Consider the following 21,310-nt stretch of genomic DNA (forward strand, 5'->3'; position numbering starts at 1 on the left):
GATTTGGGAGAATGTAGCCACATTCGCAACATCTTCACAATTTTATTATGGTTTCCTCAGCTTGTGTTCATCTGGCCACAGGCTTTTAGAACTCAATCCATTTTTTTCCTACTCTGGTGTTGTTTGATGAATGATGATATCCATCTCTCTAGTTGGACAGTACATCAAAGAGCAGCCAGAATGGCCTGGCTGGGATTGGGTGGGGGTGTTGTCAAGGGGAATCAGGGCAGATGACCAGGGTTGTAGGCAGAGCAAGCAGACCTCTGGAATTGGTTCACAAAAACTGGAGAAGGAAGGAGAGGTGATGGGAAGGGAGCCTTTTCAGGGCTCCATGTTCCACCATTTAAAGGGGAAGGGCTTCCTGCGGACATTGGTGCCACAATGTATCTCTCCAAAGCGGAGATGATAGGTAAAATAGTCATCAATGAAAGTGCATTTCAGGCCCAGAGGCTCCAACAGGGTCTGGACCTTCTCTTCTAGGCAACACTGTCCATTGATGATGGGTCCAAAGGGCTTGGGGATGCCCAGGTACTTCCCCAGCACAAGCATGTTCACCTAGGGCAGGAGAGAAAAATCAGCAATTAATCTTTCATACCCCTAACTCTGTGTGGTAAAGGGAGGTTTGGATCTGGAGGTCAAGGCCCAGATTCCTGGGATCATAGATAAAGATTCATAGATTGTCAGGAACTTAGGGGCCCTCACAGGCTAATGCCCCTATTTTTAGAGGAAGAAACTGAAGCACAGAGAGGGGAAGTGACTGCCCATCCTAATCAGGTACTAAATGGAATAATCAGAATTCAAATTCAGATCTTCAAGATGTCAATTCCAGAGCTATTTCTCCTGCCCTTCAGTTCTGAGGTTGATTCCCTATATTGTCATCTTAAGCACAATATTCCCTCTCCAGCCTTCAGTTTTATGCTCTGTAAAATGTATTAATTGAGCTCCTTCACTTCCCACTTAAAATCCTATAAAGAGTGAGATCCTCCCTGATGCTTGTACTGTTTTATTCCTAGCCAACCTTGAATATCAGAGCTGAAAGAAGCCTTAGTCTTAGAGACTAATCCAATGCTCTCATTTTACCAATATGGCAATCAAGACCCATGCAAATCATTCCATGATGGAGCTAGGACTTGAACCCAGGAGTCTTAGATTTGTGTTCCATGCTCTTTCTTACAAACCCTCCAAAGACCATTCCATTAAGTCAGAGTGAATCTTGGAGAAGAGCCCTAGGTTTCCTGTACTCTCTCCTGACCATCCCCACCCTGAGATCTCCCCGAGAGGGGGAGTCCCACACCTGTAAGGACAGACATCCCACCATCTTTGCACCTTAAGAGGTTGCTCTTGGGCCCCCACCCCCACCCTAGGATCTTGGGCCACACACCTCTCAGCCACTGACTTCTTACCATGTCTGGGAATAAAGCCTCGGCTTTCAGTTCATTTGTGGAAGACAGAATCCTGAGGCGGAAAAGCTGAGGGATGTCGATGATGTCCTGCTCCGACAGACCCAGCTCCTGCTTCAGCACTTCCCGGTTCCAGTCAATGCAGTTCTAGGAATGGGAGAGAGGCAAGGAAGGTGACTCTGCTCTATGGACACCCACCCACACATCTTCCAAGTGACCAGTCCCTGGAAAGGATTCTCCAATACTAAGCTCACTCAGATTTTGGTCAATTCAGGCTGAGAAAGTACCAGCCTAAGGAAGCAGAACAGAGGGGTCACAAAACATCAAAAGTGGAAGGGTCTTTATAATAAAGAACAACAGAGTTGGGAGGGGCCTTAGAACCCAGGATTGCAGAGGGGTTAGGGTTAGGGTTCGAATATAGAATGTCAGAGGTTGGAGAGACTTTAGAACACAGGATGTCAGAGCTGGGAGGACCCTTAGAACAGAGAATATCAGAGGTGGGAGAGACCTTGGAACAGAGAATGTCAGAGCTGGGAGAATCTTAGAACCTAGGGTGTCAGAGCTGGGAGGACCCTTAGAACACAGAATATCAGAATTGGGAGATATGTCAAAGATACTCTACTGCCATCCCATTTTTGCTGATTAGGTAGCTGAGACCCTTAGAGGGAAATAGACTTATTCAAGGCAATATAGATAAGAGCAAGTTATATTATATTATTATATAATTATAACAAAATAAAACAATATGATATATTAATAGAGCAAGTCTTGAGCCCAGGTTTCTGACATCTTGGTCAGTGCCCTTTTTGTAGTAGGAAGTTTGAATTCTTGCTTTGGTACCTCCACTCACTCTCCCTCTGTGTGACCTTTGGTGGGTGACTTGCCCTCTCAGGGCTTCTGCTATGATGTGCCCCTGTCCCATTGTTTTCCTCACACCCTCTATATGTCTGAACAGAGTCTTTTCCTCCCCTGAAAAATTAGGGAGTTGGATTAGATGATTGCACCAATCTTCTGATGGTTCAAATTTCAATGCTTCTAAATACTTCATTGTTTTTTCTTTGGTGTGTGTGTATGTGTGTGTGTGTAAGTGTATATACATGTTCACTTTTTAGTCAATAAACAGGTGACCTTCTCCAGGTCTTAGATGTCCTCAGCAAAAGGTTGTGGTCAAAATAATGGATATTAGGCCCATCTTCTAAGACAGAGATTTTAAATCTGAAGGGGGGTGGTAGTTCATGAACTTGTAAGTCATAAAAAGCACTTTTTAAAATTTGTTACACTATACAAATTTAATATTTTGACAACTGGTATTTTGTGGTTAATCATTTGCTTTTCATTCCGTCCAATTCTTTGGACTATATTTCAATACAACTGGGATCCCATGGATTTTATTTTATGCATCTAAAAAATGTGATTTTGCAAATGGGTCTCTAGGCTTCATCTGGCACTGCCCAACTGGTCCAGGGTGCTAAAAAGATGAATTACCACAGGTCTAAGTCTTTTCATCTTAGAAAGGCCTGCCAGAGATGGATCTTCACTATTCATAGACTCTGAGAGTACTGGGCTAGCCCTGCACTAACAGGAGGCATTGACAAAGGACTTTTGAGGAGTTTATTCTATGATTCAAAATAATTAAGCTTATTGGATGTCACTGAGCTTTTGACCCTCTATTTCCTTATCCGAAGAATGAAGGGTTTAGACTCAATGTCCTTCAAGGTCCCATCTAGCTTCAACTCCAGATTTGATCATCTATGATATCCTGAAGAAGAAAGATTTCAAGCCACTGAGTTCTTGAACATGTAGGGACTTTGAAGGTCATTAAAGCCTTTTACTTATAAGAAAACTAAGACACCCCCCCCCAAGGGGATGCAATTCGCTTCAAACTAAAATGGTAAGTAGTAAAGCTGAGATTAAAACTTGACTGATCTTACCCCAAGAGAAACCATGTTGCTTTGTGGTTAGCAAGCAGGAGAAGGATTCAGAAAGCTCTTGGTTCCAATTCCAACTCTGACATAGCTATGTGACCCCAAACAAATATGAGCCTCAAGCAACTCTCTAAGAGGGAAAGTTATCGCTAAGTTATCACTTGTAATTTGAATTAGTGGAAGGAGTTCCCACACTGGAAAAAAATGAAGTCACTGACATACACCGGATCCACATTGTTTTTATTGTCCATGTCCAGGGCAACAAACTAGGGTGAGGCAACTGGAGCTCTGTCCTAGGGGGCCAAATTTAGAAGACACTAATGCCACTTGAAGCTCTCCAGCGGTATAATGGTTGTCTAATACCTATTTAGCAAGAATAATGAGTTAGAATAGGAAGCAAAGAAGTGGTATAGGGTGAGCTTCTTTTCTGTACTATTCTATTCCTTGGATCTCACCAACAATTTCCATTTTTCTTCTTCCTCCAATCCTTGGAGGTTGTGGTATTTGCCTTGGGTGCAAATATTCCTAATTATATCTTTGCCCTAGGCTCTGGTTCTTCACTGGGGGACTGGCAGACTGAATAAACAGTGGTATTCACTTATGTTGGTCCAATCTGATTTGAGAATTAGTAGACTCTCCTGTTCTCTCTCTTTCTTGCTATCCTTCTTGACTTCTAACCCCTCCCACTACCCAACTAATTTGATGTAAGTTAATATTATTATTTGATCTCTGGGTTAAAAGAATAGCTTAATTCACCAAATCTCTTATTGGACATGATTAACAATCAAAAGATTCTGGGTAAGGAAAGTAAAGTTGGAAGCCTGGACTTCCCTCTCCCCCCCCCCCATCTCCCTCAGAGGCTGTAGAGATCAAAAAATCATGCGTCAAAATATTATGGATCTTTGATTTTATGGGTGTAGAGATTCCCTACTACTAGTCCTTCAAAGAAGGAAAAAGAAGACCACACCAACCAACCAAGTGATTGGAAACGTGAGTTGTACAATTATGTTTATTATGCTATGTAGGCATGCTTCTCACTTGCCTAGACCAGAATCAAACATCCAGGGCCTGATTTTTAGAAAATAGGATTATTTGAGGTTAGTCTGGCTACTATGGGGTCTCTTGGCCTTATATAGTTTCAATTCCTCCAGTATCAATGAGGCGACCACAGTACATTAACCATACCAGGCAAGCACAAGTCTCTACCAATATTTCCTCCACCAATACAGGTTACAATCCATCTATAACAATAGAAATGAAAATAATAATAACAATTTATATAGTGTTTTAGAGTTTATAAAATGCTCTATAAAGATGGTTCAAACAACCCTGGGAGGAAGATACTGTTATCTCATAGATGACGAAACTAAGGCAGGCAGAGGTAAAGTGATGTCCCTGGGATTGTGCAATTAATAAGTGTTTGGGGCAAGATCTGAACTCAGGTCTAGCACTCTAGCCATTGTACCACTTAGCTGCTATGGTCACAAGAATATAGATTTGTAACTGGAAGGAGTCATAGAGCTATGTTTCTGAGCAGTGGTTCTTAGTTTTTTTAGTCTCAGAACCCTTTACACTCTCAAAAATGTTTGAGGAACCCCCAAAAGCTTTTATTTATGAGACATATCAATTGATATTTATCATATTAGGCATTATTTTTAAAGGAGTAGAGGGAAAGAAAGAATTTGGAACTCAAATATTTTTTTTCTTTTTTTGCAAGACAGTGGGGTTAAGTGACTTGCCCAAGTGACTGCTCACATAGCTAAGTATTAGGTGTCTGAGGTTGGATTTAAACTTAGCTCCTCCTGACTCCAGGGCTGGTGCTCTATCTACTGTACCACCTAGCTGCCCCCTCAAAACTGCTTTAAAAATGTTTAAAAACTGTTTTAACATGTAATTAGGGAAAAATAAATTTCTATTTTAAAAAAGTCTTAGTCCATTTTTCTTCTTCCTCCAATCCTTGGAGGTTGTGGTATTTGCCTTGGGTGCAAATATTCCTAATTATATCTTTGCCCTAGGCTCTGGTTCTTCACTGGGGGACTGGCAGACTGAATAAACAGGAAATACAACTTATGTTGGTCCAATAGTATTGACCTCATGAACAATCTAGAAGGGTCTCAAGGACTCTCAGGAATCCCTGGACTACACTTTGAGAGAACCTTTGTCTTTCAGAGAGTTGACTGAGGCTCCCAAAGGTTACTGCCCTTAGCAGGCACATAATCAGTGTCTGAGGGAAGTTTCAATAGGTGACCCCAATTTTACCATGGTTTCCTCTCTATAGACTCAGAGAATGAAGCTTAGAAGTCACCCAATCCAACCCATTTCATAGGTAAAGAAACAGATTAGAAATGTCATGTCCCACTGAGGTCCCATAAAGAGTAAGTTACAGAGATAGGATTTGAATCCTGATTTTAAATCCTGTGGATTTGTTTTTTAGAGCTCACATCACCTCTCCCAGAGTCCCAGCTTCCCATACCTCGGCATATTGATTGTGCTCTCTCAAGGTTTTGTCCAACAGAATGTCTTTTATCATCATATTTCCTTTTTCTATAGAGAAGATAAAAGGGAAAAATGAGAACTGTTTGTAGCAGGTAAGCAATCCATAATTTGTTTCAGGCTGGCCAAGAAAGTCTTGAGTTGTAGTTCCACACATAACCTGTAAACAGAAGATGGTGGATGCCTGCTAAGCACAAGGCTTACTTAGAATGGCCAATAATGATAACTGATGATGATGATGATGATGATAATAATAATAATAATAATAATAATAATAATAATATAATTGAGGATCCCTCTTGGGTTTTTTTGCAAGGCAATGGGGTTAAGTGGTTTGTACAAGGCCACACAGCTAGGTAATTATTAAGTGTCTGAGGCTGGATTTGAACTCAGGTTCTCCTGACTCCATGGCTGCTGCTCTATCCACTACTCCACCTAGCCACCCCTGAGGATCTCTCTTGGAGGATTTTGAAGGACATCCCTAGAGAACTCTCTTGTAAATATTTTCAATCAACTACCCAGAGTGTTGGAAGAGATAATTCAATGATGAAATAATACCACCTCCTTCCAGAAAATTCTCCATGGTTCTCCCATTTGGTAATGAACTCACCTCTTGTCCTCATCTTCAGAGATCACAGGACTTTTTTGGTACCTCTTTGGTCTTATCCTGGATTATTTTATACTATTCTCAGAGTTATAATTTGGAATAATTTCACTGGGGCAAATCAACCAATCAACAAGTATTTATTAAGTACCATATGCCAGCATTTATTAAGTGCCATATATATACACACACACCAGAATTGAGGATGCTGGGCATATAAAGTCAGAAATGAAACAGTTCCTCCTTTTAAAGAGCTTAACCTTGTTTACTTCAGTTTTCTCATCTGTACAATGAGCTGGGGAAGGAAATGGCAAACCACTTCAGTATCTCTGCCAAGTAAACCCCAAATGGGGCCACAGAGAGTCAGACATAGGTGGAAAAAAATAAAACCAAGGCAAGGAGCTTATATTTTCAAGGGCAAAGCCCTTTATACCCATGGGATTCTTCATAAAATATAGACATAATGAGCATGTGGCAGCTTAGAGGGGGAGGTCAGTGGCAGCTGATGGGGATCAGAGAGGCTTCATGTAGAAATTAATGCTTGAACTGAATTATTTCTGAAGTAATTGAGAGAGTCTAAGAGCAAGAGGTGAAGAGGCAGAGTATTCAAGGCACTAGTCAGGGATTAACTCATGAGTTAATGACTCAAAGTCATGGGGGTTAGAAATGGAGCAAATAGGAAAGTACAGCTGGGATGTAAAATATAGGGAGGTGAGTAACGTGTAAAAAGACTAGAAACACAGAAAGATGAAATATAGTAGTGATACCAAGGAAATCTATCAGGAAAAGAGAATTTGGACCCTTATTCTGAAGGTTTGAGAAATGGAGGGAGCTTGGGACAAGGGTGTGTTACATAGTTTTAAGACCCTGGTAGTGGGGCAATAACTCTGGGTGGTTTTGCCAGAGGACTGTTTTCCAAGAATGTGTCGGTAAATGTTTAACAATCAGCTTTCCAAAACAATAATAGTGATGTCCAGGACAGACTTATAAGCTTAATTTGCTTTAGAAACATTTTCTCCATAATTTTTTTTAAAGTCTAGACAATCAACAAAACAATTAATCAAACTCTGATTTTAGAATTTGCCAATTTCTGGAGTATAATGCTCAAGCTGAAAATTTAACAATAGGCTCACCAGAATCCGTATGAGTTAGTTCCAGCACGCCCTTCCAGCAGTCATCACAATTACCCTATGTTATTTATAACTGATTATCATTATTTAATACTTGTGTCTTAATCCCCTATTACTAGACTATGAGCTCCATGAGATCAAGCATCACCTGTTCACTGAAAATTGAATCTTATCTACCCCCAGTTCACTGAATATATATTAGGGGATTAATAAATGCTTTCTTGGGGTGGGGGGGAACTAGATGGATAGAGCACTGGGTCTAGAGTCAGGAAGACCCTTATTTCAAATCTGGCTTCAGACACTTACCAGGCAAGTCACTTAACCCTTTTTGCTTCAGTTTCCTCAACTGTAAGGTGAGAATAATAATAGAACTTGCTTCCCAGTGTTGTTGTGAGTTTCAAATGAGATAATGTTTATATGCATGAGATAATATGTAGCCCAGTGCCTATCACATAATATATACTAAATATAGATGATAACTATTATTATTATTATTATTATTATTATTTGAGCACCTAAGTGATGGAATAGATAGAGTACTGGACCTAGAGTCAGGAGTTCAAATCCAACCTTAGACACTTACTAGCTGTGTGACCCTGGGCAAGTCACTTTAGTCTGTTTGCCTTCGTTTCCTCTTCTGAAAATGAGTTGGAGAAGAAAATGGCAATCCACTTTAGTATCCTGGCTGAGAGAACCCCAAATGGGGTCATGAAGAGTTGACTGAACAATGACAACAACAAATGTGTTTTTTTTAATTGAACTTAATGAGAGAGTAGTCAAGAGACCTGAATTCTTTCCCTAACTCTTCAACATCCTGGCTATGGGATCTTGGGCAAAGTATTTTCCCTATCTCTAGAGCAATTTCTTCAATATTAAAAGAAAGGGGTTGGGCTATTTGACCTCTAAATTTCTTGCCAACTCTGACGTTCTGTGTTCTAGGATGCTTTAGGTCTTCTTCAGTTCTAATCTATGTTTTAAAGCCTCTTTGAGCTTTGACATTATAGGTTCAAACTCTGACATTCTAATTCTAATAATGGGACCCATTTCAAGTCTGAGGTATGCCATTTTTTCCTGGATTAAATCTCCAAAGCAATTTCACTTCCAAGAGAGATGTCCCAAGGCCCATGTATCACCTAATATGTGATTTATCTTAGATTGGAACCAGTCACCCATGGAGTCAGTGTGTACTATGGGAAAGTGGCTCTAAGAGCCAAGGTCAAAGTTGGGGGTGAGGAATACTAGCCCTCAGAAATCTTGGACCAGACACTCACTCTTAACCCCTTCGAGAATCTTAGCATCTCCATGTCCTTCCTTCATTTTCTCCTCAAATAGCTTGTAGCAGGCACTGGGGCTGGCCAGGAGAAGCCTGAATCCCTAGAAGAAGGAGACATTCAGGTCAGGAGATGATTCTTCACAATAGATGTGATGCAGAAGAAATAGGCTGAGAGCAAATAGCTAAATTTGTGCCTCTCTATGCTGATCTTGTATATCCTGAGAGAAAATGCTGTCTTACATCTTCCCTGGGAAAAGTTTGCCCCCATCCCTGGGAAAGTTCACCTTCCTATACAGATCTTGGTTGATAAAAACTGTCTTGGGTACTCAAATTGCACAGATTTTGCATCTAGATAGGACAGAAGCTAGAGGCCAACAAAGAATATTGAGATAAGAGATTGCTGTCAAAATGAGCATTCTGACATAATCCATTAAACTATATCATCTCTTTCAGAACATATACCATGGCCTGTTTCCTTATTAAAGCCATATCATATCTCCTTGTTAGCTGCTTATCATCTAAGGTTCAGCATGCTTGCAATAACATTTCAATTTGTGTAATAAAATTTATATGTCCCTCATCTTTCTGAGTCTTGAGTCTCTTTTGTGAATTAATTCACTGCTCAAACCTTAAATTTCATCAGAGATTTCTTCTTAACTTTAGCCCAAAGCGATCTTAATATTCTTCTAGTGATCTTCTGGTGACTCATCTCCACTTCATCTTACTTTTATTTTTTAATTTTTTTATTCATTTTAAACATCAATACAAAATCAGAAAAGAGGGGCGGCTAGGTTGCGCAGTAGATAGAGCACAGGCCTTGGAGTCAGGAGTACCTGGTTCAAATTCAGTCTCAGACACTTAGTAATTACTTAGCTGTGTGGTCTTGGGCAAGCCACTTAACCCCACTGCCTTGAAAAAAAAATCTAAAAAAAAACCAAAATGAGAAAAGAAAAAAAAATATTGCTATGTTCCACTCCAATTTATAGATTAGAAGACTGAGTCCTTGAGAAATTCAATGACTCACTCAAGGTCATACAGCATCTAGTCCAGCCCTTATTCTCCTAAACTGTATTGTTTTTCTTCCAGAAATAAAATTGGATTATATCAGGGCCTTGGGAGAATAATGCAGAAAATGCAGGTCAGGAATTGAGTGAATGGGGGTCTCTGAAAATGAGATAATAACACTTTTCTCTGGAGTTTTCTATTGACAAATCATTATTCCTTGAACTACTGTGGGTGAGGTGGGGAGCAAAGGGGATAGTTTGAGAATCATCTATCTTTTACAGATCAAGGAAACTGGGCTTGCAGCTTTGCAGTGATTTGGCCAACGTCACATATCCAGCCAGGGTCAGAGAGTTTGGGTCCACATCTCCTAACTCAGATGCCAGACAATTTTGCAGTTCCCCAATACCCCAACCTCTGCATCCCCTTTTATACCACTCCTCCCACTCCCTCCAGGCTGTACCTTCCCATCTGGGGCTGGCACAAAGCTGAGGAATTCATCCACGTGCCCAACATACAGCCAATCGGAGAGGAGTTTCACAGGGGCCTGAACCTTCTGGGCAAAAAGGAAATCCTGGAGTACCTTAAGCATCTCTCTGCTCTGCTCCCTGGAAAACACAGAAGTCAGAAAGTGTCTAAGAGAAAATGCAGATAAGTCAGTGGGATGGGTGCCATTTTGGAAAAGAGAAAAACTAAGGACCAGAGAGGATCTCAGAGGTCAGCTAGTCCAACCTTCTGCCTGATCTGGGAAAATGAAACAAGCTGTTAGCTTCTTCTTGGCTACCTGCAGTGACAGGGAACTCACTGTATAGAATTCAGAGTGAATTGGAGCTGAAAGGGTCTTAAAACATGGAGACATCTGAACTGGGAGGGACTGTAGAATAGAATATCAGAACTAGAGCCCAGATGATCAGGGGTCCTTAGCACGCAATATCAGATGTGGGAGGAACCTTAGCACATAGAGTATCAGAGCTGGGAAGAACTTTAGAATAAAGGATATTAGAGCTGGGAGGGTCTTAGAACACAGAATATTAGATGGGGGAGGGTCCTTAACGTGCAATGACAGGCTGGGAGGGTTCTTAGAACACAGACTGTCAGAACTAGTATAGAATATTAGAACAAAGACTATCAGAATGTGTGTGTGTGTGTGTGTGTGTGTGTGTGAACCTTAGAATATAGAATTTTAGATCTTGAATGGCCCTTCCATTGAAGAATGCATTTAGAGGGGGGTATTTTAGAGAATTTTTAGGGGCTGCCAAAATTAAAGCTAAAAAGTGTATTTCTCTGCCTGTATAGCAGGAGAGAGGTAGGATGATGGGATTAAACTGAGGATTCTTATCATGCTTATTCACACTCTAGCCACACACCTTTTCCCATCCCTGTACCCTCACCTAGGGTAGCAGCTGTTGCCAATGATGATCCGGCCCAGGGGGTAATTTTTTCCTCCAACAGTGATGGGTGGGCTGACCTCCAGGTTCCCAAAGGAGTCCAGGCCAGTGATCAAACCTTCTGCTGACTCTTTTGTCACATAACCAAAATCAGGGCCCTGAGAAATGGGGTGGGGGAGAGGGAATAAAGTTACATCGAACTGATTAATTCCACCACTAGATCACATTGTTGACTCATACTGAGCATCTAGTCATTAAGAGCATCACTAAGAGCACCAGATCATTCTCATTCTCTCTCTCTCTCTCTCTCTCTCTCTCTCTCTTAGTTTTTTTTGCAAGGCACTGGGGTTAAGTGGCTTGAAGGCTACACAGCTAGGTAATTATTAAGTGTCTAAGGCTGGATTTGAACTCAGGTTCTCCTGACTCCAGGGCCAGTGCTCTATCTACTGTGCCACATGGCCACCCCACCAGATCATTTTCATATAAAGTTATAAACTATTGTTTAACCTGTATCACTGCCTTCCTTCCCTCTCAGGGAGACCCTGGAAGCTGTTCATTCTATCGATTGCCTACATTCCACACTCTTCTACTCATACCCTCAGTTGCTCCCTCTGGTAGTCTGGAAAACATCCAAAAATTCAATCCTCTGGGCCAGTGCAGGTCAGTACCTTCTCCAAAACTTGTAGTCTTCAACTAAACTACTTAATATAGAGTGACCTAGAGCAGTGAAAGGTTAAATGACCTCCCCAGCATTACATAATTGGTGTGTGTCAAAGGTTGGGCTTGAATCCTGGTCTCCTTTGCTTCTCCCCCCCCCCCCCCCAGGGATAGTTCTCTGCCCCACTGTCTCTGCTCTAGAGATGCCTTCTCCTCCTGCCTGATATTCCCTCCCCTCCCCTCTTCTGCCCTTTTTCTGAAATCCCCACTTCTGAAATTTTCCATGCTAAAAAAATACCATTTCCTATGCTACTTTGTTGATTGGTGCCTACTTGCCTATGACAAGGAGGTAGAAAACCAATAATCTGAGCAAATTACCCTCTTCTCCCCATAAAACACTTTGACCCTCTCCTATCAGGAGGGTATTTGTTGTGTAGGAAGGCCCAAATTCCACTCTAATCTGGAAGAGTCATGGAGAAAATGAGCCAGGTACTGAAAGAGGAGGGTACCTTTCACTTGGATTGCTGATCCCCTTCCTTCTCTTGGGGAGCCTCTAGGTCACTGCCTCCAAGGAACTTTCTGGTCCCTCTGGGCATCTAGTTCTAGCTTTGTTCTCCAGTGTCTAGCCTGGGTCCTGGTCTATCCCACTGTGGATGCTTAATAACTGCTTCTTGATTGACTGATGGATGGTCTAGTCTTGTCCCTTCTTTCCTCCCTGAAGGTCAAAAATTATATTTTTTCCTTGTTTGGGGTAAAATACTCCAGTAATTTTTTTGAAGGCTTCCTGTCTTTAGCATTTTTTTAAACTAGTTGTTTTCTTTTCCAGAAACCTCTCAATCCTCCAGTCTACCCCTCCAAAATAGCTGTGGTAGATAGAAAGCAAGCTAGTGACCAAGGGTTAGGCTGGAGGATTTGTCTCTTCCAAAAGTTCCCCCCAGAGGTTGGAGAGGTTCGAGGTTCTGCTGCATTAGAATGCTCATGGTCCGAGTGAAGCACAACTGGGCACCTTCCCTCCAGACCCTCTGGACTCCAGCAAATGAAGGCAGATTCATGGCCTAGTTCTATGCTCCGTACAAAAAAGAAATGACTCAGTGGAAGACTGGAGGATCTCACCCTTCTGCAGGAACAAATCTGTGCAATGTTACCGCCCACCCTATTAAAAAGGGGCCTGGATCTCCTCCTGGCTGGAGTCCTGGATGGTCCTTTAGACAACCAGACAAATCTACTTTTCACACCCCCTCTCTCCCTAGGGCCATTGTGAAGAGTGCCTCCTGCGCTAGGAGGAGCAAAGTGCTGGGAAAAATAGAGAAGTATGAAAATACCATGGATTATTATGGCAATAATAGTAATAGCACCAGTAATGGTAATGATGATGATAATGATAAAACAATAGCAACCTCATTTTATATTAATTTTATATTATATATTACATTTAATATTTGTATTATTTATATTCTAGCTCCTATATAATGCTGACCTTTTAGGTAGCTAAGAATCTCAAGTAAGGTCACACTTGGTTAGTAAGTTTCAAAGGTAGGATAAGAATCTACATTTCGACTCCAAATTCAACTATCCATCCATTCAATTCTGTCATGGATAAATTATTCATTTATCCATCTATCAATTTAACGAAGACCATAAGCTCTTTCCCCTTTGTCACCCTCTCTCTTTAGACAATCAAATAGGAATTGACTCAATAGATCTCTACTCAGAACCTAATTAACTTACAGTAGATCATCTTCCCCAGTTCAAATCTGGTTTCAGACAATTTACTACCTGTGTAACCATGAGCAAGTCACTTCGCTCTGTTTGCCTCAGTTTTCTCATCTGTGAAATGAGCTGGAGAAGGAAATGGCAAAAAAAAAAAAACTCCAATATCTCTACCAAAAAAAGTCCCAGATGGGGTCACAAAGGATCAAACACAACTGAAAAAAGTGACCAAACAACACCAAAACATACCAGGATATTTTTGATAGGAAAATCTTTCAGGCCTCTGTTTCGGGGTGAGTCAAAGACAACAGGAAATATTTTGTGAGGAGCTTGGACATAGCCAAATTCCATTTCATCCTATTAGGAGTAGAAGGAAAATTCACATAAATTCAAAAATTGCCCTTTGGTAGTAACAATAGCATCACCACCTTTGTTAGTTAGTAACAGTGACAACACCTGTCCTGTAGAGAGGATAATTGTTTTCAGATTTCATTCTAAGATCCCCAACTTGCTCATAAGCCCATTTTGATTTTACATGAGAGAAATCAGATTGTAGATACAGGTATAGTCTCTACCTAACTGTAGAATAGCTAGTATCACCTGCATCCATATGTCTTCCAGGTTTTCTTCTTCAGGACAGATGGTCAACTTGCATTTGGCCTTCTTGGCTAGAGTGGTCATAGATTCCACAAAATTCTCATTTTCAGTAAATCTGGAAAGACCAAGGAAGAATTATTCACCTCAAAGGTTTTGGGAATTGGGCATGTTAGTGACTGGAGTTAGGCCATTCCTTCAGTGCCTCCAAGAGTCTGGGGTTTCCAGGTGAGGGATGCCATTAAAAAGCAAACTCACTCCATGGCAGAGGGCATCCCTGTTCTTCCTCACTGTCTGTTTGGAAACAAAGACTCCCATCTTAAGATGAGTCTTAGAATAGCTCAACAGTCTTTCCTTGTGTGTCCTCAGCAAGTCTAGGGAGGAAAAAGGAATCAGAGAAAATCAGATCAAAGAGAGGCCTCAGAAGATAAACTATCAAAGCTGGAAGGGACCTTAGAAACTGAGGGATTTTACAATATAGAACATCAGAACTGGGAACTATCTCAGAATATGGATGGTCAGAATCTTAGAACATAGAAAGTCAAAACAAGAAATGGCCTTAGAACATAGAATGTCAGACCTGGCAGGGTTCTCAGGACATAGTATATTTGCATGGCAATTAATATAGAAATTAATATAGAAGGGACTTTGGGACATAGAATGTCAGAACTTGAAGTGACCTTGGAATATAAACTTTTAGCACTGGTAGAGAACTCAAGATGGCACCTTTGAATTCAAGATGTTGAGTTAGAAATACCAGAGTTGAAGTAATCTTTAGAACACAAAATATCAAAGATGAGAAGGACCTTAGAATCCATTTAGTACAAACTCCTTATATTATAAATAAAGAAACTGAGGCTGGAAGAAGGGAAAGGACTTGCTCAGGGTCACACAGAAAACAAAATGGCAGTCCTAGGTCTAAAACTCAGATTATCTGACTCTGACTCCTTTGGTTTTTTTTCCATTTAAGTTTCTAGATGGAAGAAAGTTGAATCTGGGGTCAAATCCTGCATCACTCTTACTAGTGGAGCAATCCTTTTTTCTGAGCAATCCTTTCTATGACTCAGTTTCCTCATCTGTAAAATGGAAATAATAATAATAGCATCTACCTTTCAGGGTTACTGTGAGGATTAATTGAGATGATATTTGTAAATTACTTTTCAAACCTTAAATTGTTATTTAAATGTTATTATTGTAATTTCAGTCATTTCCACTATATATAGCTCTGCTTCCTCCTAATTCGTATTTCCAAAATGAGGTATGTATAGATATTGACCATACCATGAACAGATTCTGTTATTTATTTAAGTATACATCAGAAAGGGGTCAAAGAAAGAAATGCAAAGATTTCAAGATTGTTTGCTCCTTCTTTCTATACAAGAAATTCTCAATAGGAGAGATGGACATAGTTTTCTGTTGACTCTGAGGAATGGTATCCAGGGCTGACAGGGCCTTCAGATTTGGGGGTCACAGGACCTGGGACTTACAATTCTGATCCTACTCCCATGACTTAGTTCCTTTTCTGGAAAATGAATACATTGAACTGGATGGCCTCCAATATCCCTTTTGTCTCTGACATTGGATGTTCTAGAGTGGTGGAGAAAGAGTTCTAGGTTTGTAACCAAAGGAATTAAGCTTGAATTCCAGGTTTTCCACTTATCTCTGTGACCTTGGGCAAATCATTTTCTACTCTGGACCTCATAGTCTATCAAATGATGTAGTTAGACAAGATGACCTCTAAGGTCCCTCATAGTTCTAAATCTATGATTCTATAGTTCCTTCCAGCTCTGACACTCTAGATCCTAAAGTCTTTCCCTACTGCCACATTCTGTGTTCTATCAACTCTCTCAGTTCTAACAGTCTCTGTTCTAAAGCCTTTCCCAGTGCTGACATTCTCTACTCTAAAGTCCTACCAAACCCTAACATTCTGCATTCTGAGTTTCCTCTCACCTCTTACATTCTGTATTCTAGGGTCCCTGTCACTTCTTACATTTTCAGTTCTAGGGTCCCTCCCAGTTATAATTTTTTATATTCAAATTGTCTATGTTCAAAGTTCCCTTCTAATATTTACATTTGCAATATAATGGAATCTTCTTCATCCTCCAACTTGTCTCTCTCTCTCTCTCTCTCTCTCTCTCTCTCTCTCTCTCTCTCTCTCTCTCTCTCCTTCCCCTCTTTTCCTGTCTTAAGGTATAATACTAGGGGCAGCTATGTGGTACAGTGGATAGAGCACTGACTTTGGAGCCAGGAGGACAGGAGTTCGAATGCAGCCTCAGATATTTGCTACTTACTAGAAATGTGACCTTGGGCAAGTCACTTAACCCTGATTATCTCACTAGGGTCAACTCCGGTTGTCCTGATTCATATCTGGCCACTGGACCAAAATGGTTCTGAAGGAGAAAGTGAGGCTGGTGACTTAGCACACAGTCTCCCCTCACTCAAATCCAATTCATGTGCTTGTCATGGCACCACCTCCCTGATGTCATGGTCTTTGAGAATGAAGGACCAAAAACCCATTATTGGTATAATAGTGGAGCTATGGAAAGTGAACTATCTGTCTTTGGGTTGCAAGTTATTGAAGGGGCAGGTAAATTATCATTATGACAGTCTCTTATTTGGGACCATGGCTGAAGGGAGGAGATAACCCTGAAAAACTGAGCAATGAGGACAGTGATCACAACAGCTGTCACAGATCTGAGGCATCCTTCCTCCTCTAACCACCAGTAAGGGGCAACATCTCTCTCACCTGCATACATACACCTCTTGGGGGGTCTGAGTATTCGGAGTCATGATCCAGGGAGCCACACGGAACACCACAGTGTCCTCAAAAAGTAGAAGCCCTGGGACAGGCTGGGAGAAGAAAAAGGAAAAGACACAGATGACTCTGTCATCACCCACCAGCTGAGGGTCACTCAGAGCCTTCCTTCATTTGATGAAGGCTTATTCATATCAACCTTATCTATAATCTCCAATTTCATTCATTCCGTCATTCAGCACACATTCATTTAACTACTAATTGCACAAAACCCTATGTTGATCACTAAGGGAGATACAAAGCTTAGAGGTGGCATGATCCCAGATCTCTGGGAGTCCACAGTCTTAGGGAGATAGGGCATAAACCCAGATAAATATAAAGCACAAACTTGTCTGAAAATTGGCATAGAGATGTAGAAAGCAAAGAACAAGGGAGAAGGTTGTTACATATGGTGTGTTCACAGAGTTTTAGGGAAAGGCAGCAGTTGGACTGGGAATGTGTAGAAATGCAACAGGTAAAGGTGTATAGTGGCATTTTGTCATGGGATGAGCTTGAACAAAGAAAGACTCAGAGGTAAGAGAATAGGACATATTGAGGGGATATGTATAGAATATATATATATATATATATACATTATATATGAATATATTTACACACACACACACACACACACACACACACATATGTGCCAGGTGGTGAAGTGGACAGAGCACCAGCCCTGGAGTCAGGAGGACCTGAGTTCAAATATGACCTCAGATACTTGACCTTTACTAGCTGTATGACCTTAAGCAAGTCACTTAACTCTGCCTGCCTTAGTAACTCCAGGGCCATCTCCAGTCACCCTGATTCATTTTTGGCCACTGGACCCAAATAATTCTGAAGGAGAAAATGAGGCTGATGACTTAGCAAAGCCCCCTCACTCAAATTCAATACACTTGCTTGTCATGGTTTCACCTCCCTGATAATCACAGTCTTCTTTTTCTTCTTTAGTGGATAGGACTGGAGTCAGGAAGACCTGACTTCAAATCTGTCCTCACTGACTAGCTGTGTGACCCTGGGAAAGTCCCTTTACCCTGTTTGCATCAGTCCTCGTTTGTCTAAAATGAGCTGGAGAAGGAAACGGCAAAACACTCCAGTATCTTTGCCAAGAAAAGCCCAAAAGGGATCAATAGTCAGATGTGACTGAAACAACTGATCAGCAATAATATATAAGTAAGTTTATATAAGTATATGCTAATGATTTATTATATATACTTGTATTTTATATTATATACAAATAAGTATATATGACAGTATACATGGAAGGCTGTAAAAGTCAGACGACATTAAATGTGAATGCAAAACAAGGATTCTGAATCTCTTCCATTTGCAATAGGGATTCATTGACATTGTTTTGTTTTGTTTTGTTTTTTAGCAGAGGATATTATCAATGTATTTATTCATAAGAAAAATTATTCCAGCAGTAGTAGAAATCATGAAGAGAAAATAAAGCCAAGGAGTCTTTTTAGGTGTTTAAGCTGTGCTTCTCCCCAGTTCTGCCCCACTGCCCCAGAGCTTCAATGAGCCCAGACCATGGAACCAGGATCTACCCCAGAACTACTTTCTAGTTCATACCAGATTAGAAATGTCCATCAACGAGACAGTGAAGGAAACGAGCCCTGAGAAATCAGCATCAGGGAAGGCAAGTCCTTCCACATAAAAGGTGACCTCGTGGTGACCCTCAAGCCCTGAAAGGACATGAGATGGCTTCTTTGGCCCCAATACCATCTTATATTTGGATGGCAGTTTCTTCCCTAGGAGAAAGAAAGGGACTGATAAAAGGGCTATTCCATACACTCTTTTATGATAGCAAGAAGGAAGGGCATCACGGATGTGAGGGCAGGTAGACAGCAACTTAGAACAATATTCCTAATGTGGGTAATAGCTCATCTCCTACTCTGAGTTTGCCTGTAAAGAGCTTATAAAGGCAGAGATAATATAAGCTTCTGGGGGGACTGGGTGGGGGGCTTAAATCGACTCCTTTCAGGAATGTGCTAGTAAATGTTTGCTTACTCTGCATTATTACCATATTTCTCCATCTTAAGCCTAGATAATGGACAAAATAATAAATTAAAAGCAAGTGAGACTGGTGACTTTGCCCAGTTCTGCTTCCCTTAAATCCATTCATTTGCAAGTCAAGCCATCACCTTCCTGATGTCATGGGTCCTCTTTGAGAACTAAGGACAAACAACAACGAATTAACCCCTGATCTGTAGTGTTTTCCCAGTTTCTATGGTATAAATGTTCACATTGAGAATTTAATAATTGGCCCTTGAGTGTGTTAACTTTAGGGGGCAGATGAGAGCCAAGTGATACTCCTTATAAATAGATAAGTGAAACCTGATGGATTTCCCTATTGCCTCTCTGATCCTATAGGTTCTACCTGAGATCTTATGCAGAGAACATACTAAAGGTAATACTCTTAGAGACAATCAATTTTTGTTTAATCTAAGTGAAGTGTTTAATCTAAGTAAAGAGGACCCACAGTGATCGATTTCTATGCCTTCCCTAAACTAGGATGTTCTGTTGATGCTGGGAATGACTAGAGTAGGTTGTGATTGAATCTATCTCTTAGTTATTTGTGATGAAGTATATTGTGAAGAAGCAGAGTGAGGGATCAATGAATGACCTTGAGTGTTTGCAAATAACAGGACTGTGAGTCAGTGGGACATGAGCACCCGTGCATGTATATGTGTGTGTGGTTATATTTTAACTGCAGGTCCCTGGGGAAATTTAAGGATATGTTTTTGCCTTCAAATTCTAATTCTAGGGTAGTTTGGGTTAGTCTTTGGGTAAATATTCATATAGAAACTTGAAGTAGTTGTAGTGTAGGGCATGAATAAAGGCACCTGCAGTTCACAAAGAGATAGGGGTCATACTGAGTCTTGCTTCTCGTCTCCTTGGTTCATCGACATTTAGGAATCAAATATCAATAAGACATTGAGTCCCTCTCTCACCTTTCCTGTGGTGTGATTCAATTAAATTCATCTTAATGCAGTTCAATTAGATTCAATTCAATAAGGATCTTAAGTGCCTTCTGTGTATTTTGTACTAGACAATGGAAGGGAAAAGGAGATTTCATGCCAGCATGGCTATAGACATGGGGTCAGTGATTGCACATGGAGGAGGATGTCTGAGCCGGGGGGGGGGGGGGGGTCAGAAAAGAATTATGTAAGGTCAGAAAGGGTGTGTCAATTGAGTTGACAACAAGACCTTCCTAACAGACCCTCAGGTAGGTTTTGCAGTGGACAGAGCGCTAGACTGAGAGGCAGGAAGATCTGAGTCCAAACCTTGTCTTAGACACAGTGTGACCCTGGTTAAGTTCCTTGACCTCTCTGGGTTTCAGTTTCTATGATCCTGTGATAGTTTTCCTATTTTGAATTTTAAGTAATTTTCATTCCCTGCATATACCTATCACTTCCCAAAAAACAGTTAGGAAGTGAGACAACTATTATCATGTGGGAATTTATTTACAAGGCAAAAGCTACTGAAATCATGTGCAGAGGTATAAGCACTGATCCTTTTGTCCTCCTGGCAGGTCTAATGCCACATGTTTTGAGACCTTGATTCAGTGATAATGATAGTAAAGGATTTAAAATATACTCTATCATCTGTCTATCTGTTTATCTATTAATCTATTTATTATCTATGTCTGTCTGTCCATCCATCCATCCATCCATCCATCCATCCATCCATGCATCCATCCATCCATCCATCATCCATGTCTGTCTATCTATCTATCTATCTATCTATCTATCTATCTATCTATCTATCTATCTATCTATCATCTATCTATCTATCTATCTATCTATCTATCTATCTATGTATCTATCTATCTATCTATATGCAGCTAGGTGGCACAGTGGATAGAGCACTGGCCTTGGAGTAATGAGTATGGGAGTTTGAATCCAGACATTTGACATTCACTAGCTGTGTGAACTTGGGCAAGTCACTTAACCCTGACTGCCTCACATTCAGGGCTATCTCCAATCATCCTGATTCATATCTGACCATTGGACCCAGATGGTTCTGGAGGAGAAAGTGAGGCTGATGAGTTAGCACAGCACTCTCTCACTCAAATCCAATTCATGTTCTTGTCAAGACATCATCTCCCAGATGACATGGATTCCTCTGAGAATGAAGGACAAACATTGTTTATTATGCCTACCTATTTATGTGTCTATTTACATCTATCTTTCTATCATCTATCTCCCTCTTTCTACCTATCTATCATGCCTATCTGTCTGTCTCTCTATCTAGCTATCTCTCTAGATTATCTAACATCTATCATGTCTCTCTGTCTGTTTAGGTCTATCTATTTTCTATCTCTCTTTCATCTG

The 21,310-nt window shown here is 40.8% G+C and overlaps 1 protein-coding gene across 1 annotated transcript in view; it reads right to left on the bottom strand.

The window, feature by feature from the left end:
- PADI4 (peptidyl arginine deiminase 4) overlaps nt 1-21,310 on the bottom strand; it is a 54,304-nt gene continuing 32,994 nt past the window's right edge. Inside the window, exons 7-16 of the mRNA XM_074218291.1 lie at nt 18,546-18,724; nt 16,923-17,026; nt 14,183-14,294; nt 13,832-13,939; nt 11,219-11,373; nt 10,291-10,435; nt 8,824-8,926; nt 5,799-5,869; nt 1,404-1,547; nt 1-555 (exon numbers count right to left, since the gene is read on the bottom strand). Of these exons, the coding sequence (XP_074074392.1) occupies nt 322-555; nt 1,404-1,547; nt 5,799-5,869; nt 8,824-8,926; nt 10,291-10,435; nt 11,219-11,373; nt 13,832-13,939; nt 14,183-14,294; nt 16,923-17,026; nt 18,546-18,724 (1,355 nt within the window). The 3' untranslated portion in view covers nt 1-321. The remainder of the gene's footprint in view (nt 556-1,403; nt 1,548-5,798; nt 5,870-8,823; nt 8,927-10,290; nt 10,436-11,218; nt 11,374-13,831; nt 13,940-14,182; nt 14,295-16,922; nt 17,027-18,545; nt 18,725-21,310) is intronic.

Source organism: Macrotis lagotis, chromosome 1 (assembly GCF_037893015.1).
Source record: "Macrotis lagotis isolate mMagLag1 chromosome 1, bilby.v1.9.chrom.fasta, whole genome shotgun sequence".
Classification (NCBI taxonomy): domain Eukaryota; kingdom Metazoa; phylum Chordata; class Mammalia; order Peramelemorphia; family Peramelidae; genus Macrotis; species Macrotis lagotis.